Source organism: Mya arenaria, chromosome 11 (assembly GCF_026914265.1).
Source record: "Mya arenaria isolate MELC-2E11 chromosome 11, ASM2691426v1".
NCBI lineage: Eukaryota > Metazoa > Mollusca > Bivalvia > Myida > Myidae > Mya > Mya arenaria.
The window spans coordinates 46391029-46397028 of record NC_069132.1 but is presented as its reverse complement, the minus strand read 5'-3'; the positions used below and the strand labels follow the sequence as shown (position 1 = coordinate 46397028).

Below are 6000 nucleotides of genomic sequence, written 5' to 3'. Positions count from 1 at the left end.
ATGTTGTGCTGGCACGACATTTGACATTGGATATTCAAAAGTGAATGTCGTGCTGGCACGACATTGGACATTCAAAAGTGAATGTCGTACTGGCACGACATTGGACATTCGAAAGTGAATGTTGTGCTGGCACGACATTGGACATTGGACATTCAAAAGTGAATGTCGTACTGGCACGACATTGGACATTCGAAAGTGAATGTTGTGCTGGCACGACATTGGACATTGGACATTCAAAAGTGAATGTTGTGCTGGCACGACATTGGACATTCAAAAGTGAATGTTGTGCTGGCACGACATTGGACATTGCACATTCAAAAGTGAATGTTTTGCTGGCACGACATTGGACATTCAAAAACCGTTATTGAGCACAGTATATATGAAATGTTGCAGATGTTAGCATAAATAAATTGAAATATATATCACTACTTATTGAACATTTACAATGATTATTTAGTAAACTTACTATGAATTCTTAATTGGTGGAACGCATTGTTGCAATCGAATGTTTTTCCTCGTTTACTCGTAAATTGTGTTGTTTGCTATTATTGTTGGTGAACAGCATGCTTCTTATGTCAATTTTGAGACTCTCATAACGTGTTAACTTTCTTCAGGGTGTCCATTTCTTTACAGACAGTCTTTGGAGGGAGTATTGTTTTGGAAATGGGATACTTTTAATCCATTAAAGTTGGACACCCTGCTGAACGCCCATCGTAAAACAACGTATATAAACCCTTTTATCACGCAAATATTCTCCAGACCCATTTTAACAGTTCAAAGTTCCGTCGTCCAAGATGAGATTGGACATTCGAAACGAAGCCGGAATATGTTCAGTAAAGGTGATATATTTTTATTGCTCAATATATTGTATACTCCGCTGAAACAATAACGCTTTAACTAGCTCTTTCATTTCACATTTTTTTACTTTTATAATCATCACAGACTTTTGTTGGAATAAACAATATACAAGGTATGCATACTTTTGGTAACAATCAAATACCTGGTATTAAAAAGGAATCGGTCATTCTGTGAACTGATCTAAGTTAACCTCATAGAATGAATTGTTATCCAGTGCACGACTTTAAATCTGACTGTCCAATGTTCAATGTCGTGCTGGCACGACATTCATTTTTGAATGACCAATGTCCAATGTCGTGCCAGCACGACTTTCATTTTTGAATGTCCAATGTCGTATGTTTAGCTAACTTCACACAGCTGCGCAGATTACCAGTATTTCGCGTACAGACCGTAATGTCACCAGGGAGACTGCCAGCATTTCGCGTACAGACCATAATGTCACCAAAGCGACTACCAGTATTTCGCGTGCATACCGTTATGTCACCAGGGAGACTGCCAGTATTTCGCGTACAGACCGTAATGTCACCAGAGCGACTACCAGTATTTCGCGTGCATACCGTTGTCACCAGGGAGACTGCCAGCATTTCGCGTACAGACCGAAATGTCACCAGAGCGACTGCAAGTATTTACGTGCAGACCATTATGTCACCAGGGCGACTGCCAGTATTTCGCGTACATACCATTATGTCACCAGGGCGACTGCCAGTATTTCGCGTACAGACCGTTATGTCACCAGGGCGACTGCAAGTATTTCGCGTACAGACCGTTATGTCACCAGGCAGACTGCAAGTGTTTCGCGTACAGACCATTATGTCACCAGTACGACTGCCAGTATTTCGCGTACAGACCATTATGTCACCAGGGTGACTGCAAGTATTTCGCGTACAGACCGTTATATCACCAGGCAGACTGCAAGTTTTTCGCATACGACCGTTATGTCACCAGGCAGACTGCCAGCATTTCGCGTACAGACCGTAATGTCACCAGGGTGACTGCCAACATTTCGCGTACAGACCGTAATGTCACCAGGGAGACTGCAAGCATTTCGCGTACAGACCGCTCACAGGCCGTAATGTCACCAGGGAGACTGCCAGCATTCCGCGTACAGACCGCTCACAGGCCGTAATGTCACCAGGGAGACTGCCAGCATTCCGCGTACAGACCGCTCACAGGTCGTAATGTCACCAGGGAGACTGCCAGCATTTCGCGTACAGACCGCTCACAGGCCGTAATGTCACCAGGGAGACTCCCAGCATTCCGCGGACAGACCGTAATGTCACCAGGGAGACGGCCAGCATTTCGCGTACAGACCGCTCACAGGCCGTTATTTCACCAGGGAGACTGCCAGCATTCCGCGTACAGACCGCTCACAGGTCGTAATGTCACCAGGGAGACTGCCAGCATTTCGCGTACAGACCGCTCACAGGCCGTAATGTCACCAGGGAGACCCTGCCAGCATTTCGCGTACAGACCGTAATGTCACCAGGGAGACTCCCAGCATTCCGCGTACAGACCGTAATGTCACCAGGGAGACTGCCAGCATTTCGCGTACAGACCGTAATGTCACCAGGGAGACTGCCAGCATTTCGCGTGCAGACCGTAATGTCACCAGGGAGACTGCCAGCATTTCGCGTGCAGACCGTAATGTCACCAGGGAGACTGCCAGCATTCCGCATGCAGACCGTAATGCCACCAGGGAGACTGCCAGCATTCCGCGTACATACCGTAATGTCACCAGGGAGACTACCAGCATTTCGCGTACCGACCATAATGTCACCAGGGAGACTACCAGTGGTTTGGGTAGCAATGTGATATTTTTTATTAAATGTTACATAGTTGTTCCGTTAATCGCTGACAAAAAATAAAGAAACTAGATCATTTCAGTTAAAAGAACGTATTAATAAGTCATTCAGACACCTTAGCAATAAGAACTTGTAACTCGGGCACCTGTACATGGTACTATTTATTGCGTTCAAAGACGACCGGTTCAATCAAGTTCAGAAGCCGACAGATTGGTCGCGTCCTAATGAACTCAAATACAATGCACCGTATTGCGATTATCTTCAAACTAGCAATTAACCAAGAAATATTCGAACATGAGAATAGTATTCATATAAAAAAATAATTTCACATTGATTGCGTTAGATTGCAATTTTGAATGCATTTGGCATTCACTTCACAAGTGCATATTGACAGCACGCTTACTTTTTTACCTGAAACTGCAAAATAATTAGAATTTAAAATTAAAACACATGAACAATTCCTGTGTTATTTCTGAATTGTTTGATTGTCCGTGTATAGGGTTTTGTGACACAGTTTTTGTATGGTTACATGTACGAGTACGTGAATAGGTTCTTGTGACACACTTCTTGTATGGTTACATGTACGAGTACGTGTATTGTTTCCTGTGACACACTTCTTGTATGGTTACATGTACGAGTACGTGTATTGTTTCCTGTGACACACTTTTTGTTTGGTTACATGTACGAGTACGTGTATTGTTTCCTGGTACACACTTCTTGTATGGTTACATGTACGAGTACGTGTATTGTTTCATGTGACACACTTTTTGTATGGTTATATGTACGTGTATTGTTTCCTGTGACACACTTCTTGTATGGTTACATGTACGAGTACGTGTATAGGTTCTTGTGACACACTTCTTGTATGGTTACATGTACGAGTACGTGTATTGGTTCTTGTGACACACTTCTTGTATGGTTACATGTACGAGTACGTGTATTGTTTCATGTGACACACTTTTTGTATGGTTATATGTACGTGTATTGTTTCCTGTGACACACTTCTTGTATGGTTACATGTACGAGTACGTGTATTGGTTCTTGTGACACACTTCTTGTATGGTTACATGTACGAGTACGTGTATTGTTTCCTGTGACACACTTCTTGTATGGTTACATGTACGAGTACGTGTATTGGTTCTTGTGACACACTTCTTGTATGGTTACATGTACGAGTACGTGTATTGTTTCATGTGACACACTTTTTGTATGGTTATATGTACGTGTATTGTTTCCTGTGACACACTTCTTGTATGGTTACATGTACGAGTACGTGTATTGGTTCTTGTGACACACTTCATGTATGGTTACATGTACGAGTACGTGTATTGTTTCATGTGACACACTTCTTGTATGGTTTCATGTACGAGTACGTGTATTGTTTCCTGTGACACACTTCTTGTATGGTTACATGTACGAGTACGTGTATTGTTTCATGTGACACACTTTTTGTATGGTTATATGTACGTGTATTGTTTCCTGTGACACACTTCTTGTATGGTTACATGTACGAGTACGTGTATTGTTTCATGTGACACACTTTTTGTATGGTTATATGTACGTGTATTGTTTCCTGTGACACACTTCTTGTATGGTTACATGTACGAGTACGTGTATTGGTTCTTGTGACACACTTTTTGTATGGTTATATGTACGAGTACGTGTATTGTTTCATGTGACACACTTTTTGTATGGTTATATGTACGTGTATTGGTTCCTGTGACACACTTCTTGTATGGTTACATGTACGAGTACGTGTATTGTTTCATGTGACACACTTTTTGTATGGTTATATGTACGTGTATTGTTTCCTGTGACACACTTCTTGTATGGTTACATGTACGAGTACGTGTATTGTTTCATGTGACACACTTTTTGTATGGTTATATGTACGTGTATTGTTTCCTGTGACACACTTCTTGTATGGTTACATGTACGAGTACGTGTATTGGTTCTTGTGACACACTTCTTGTATGGTTACATGTACGAGTACGTGTATTGTTTCATGTGACACACTTCTTGTATGGTAACAAGTACGAGTACGTGTATAGGTTCTTGTGACACACTTCTTGTATGGTTACATGTACGAGTACGTGTATAGGTTCTTGTGACACACTTCTTGTATATGGTTACATGTACGAGTACTTGTGGGCTAATTTTTGTGCATTACGTCATCAAGGTGTGTGTATATCATAGAATTCAAAATGACATGTGTACGATTCCTCGATAAAAGTGATTTATTTAAGTATCAACGAGCATACAAGAACATGTTTGAAGTGAAATTTTTTAAACAACATTTTAACTCAGCAGCATCTTTATCGTCAACGTGTGGTACACGTACACGTTACGCTACACAACCTCATGACTTTGCTTTGCAATACTTCCAGGTACAGATTCCAATGCCAATATTATTGATTACCTATCCAAAGAACAATATACAAAAGAAAACAAGAACAAAAAAATGGCCCGTTGCACTTATCTAAGACACGATGATATGTCCATACAAGTAAACAGACACATGAAACAAGCATTATTAGAATTTTCTAAAACTTATATAAAATATATTTACTTTTCTGGAATAAAATCTTTTTTATTTTTTGTCTTGGAAAGAGCAAAATTTTGCGTAAATATGTGCAAACCAATGATAAAAGATTGTTGACAAAACATTAGATCGCAGATTTTCATATTTCTGTTCGAAAATTGATGTTTTATGGCTTCAACCGTTACTATCGGTTTAAGAAAAAAACATAAAACATCATTTTTTGTTCTTAAGTATAAAAATCTGCGATCTAATTTTTTGTTAACAGTCTAATATAACTGGTTTCCATAAAATTTCGCAAAAATTGGCTTTTTCCAAGACAAAAGTTGTCAAAACGTTAAATCTGTGAGAGTGCAGCTTTGATAAAGAACTATTGTTCCTAAAGCACTAAGGTATTGCCATAGGGATATGATTTTATACTTCAAGATTCATTTTCTTTGGTTCTCACTCGATACATGCAGGAGTTTCTCTGTTGATAATTATGAAGAACATTTTCTATGTATCACATAGGCAATTATTTCAACGAAGGCTAATGCGAAATTGGAACCTTGTCGTCTTTTTATAGCAATTCATTTATAGACATGAAAGCTCTCGGCTAGTTTCCACACGCAAAGATAAGCTTAGCTTCATTAAATCAACAAGAAAGCAGCTCGACAATTTGGTAGATGTACAAAAGGTCCCTGCACGCAATAAAATTGTTTTCTGAAGACATTTTTTTGATTTCCTATATACCACTGTTAAAATACCAACACGAGGACCTGTTGCATTCCTTACTTAAAACTTCTTTAGTATGTATACAAC

General features: G+C 40.1%; 1 protein-coding gene across 1 annotated transcript in view; it reads left to right on the top strand.

Moving 5' to 3' along the window:
- Nucleotides 1–1459: 1459 nt before the first annotated feature.
- The window catches only part of LOC128208587 (probable G-protein coupled receptor 158), a 28015-nt gene continuing 23474 nt past the window's right edge, over nucleotides 1460–6000 (top strand). Inside the window, exons 1-2 of the mRNA XM_052912142.1 lie at nucleotides 1460–1980; nucleotides 2345–2652. Of these exons, the coding sequence (XP_052768102.1) occupies nucleotides 1460–1980; nucleotides 2345–2652 (829 nt within the window). The remainder of the gene's footprint in view (nucleotides 1981–2344; nucleotides 2653–6000) is intronic.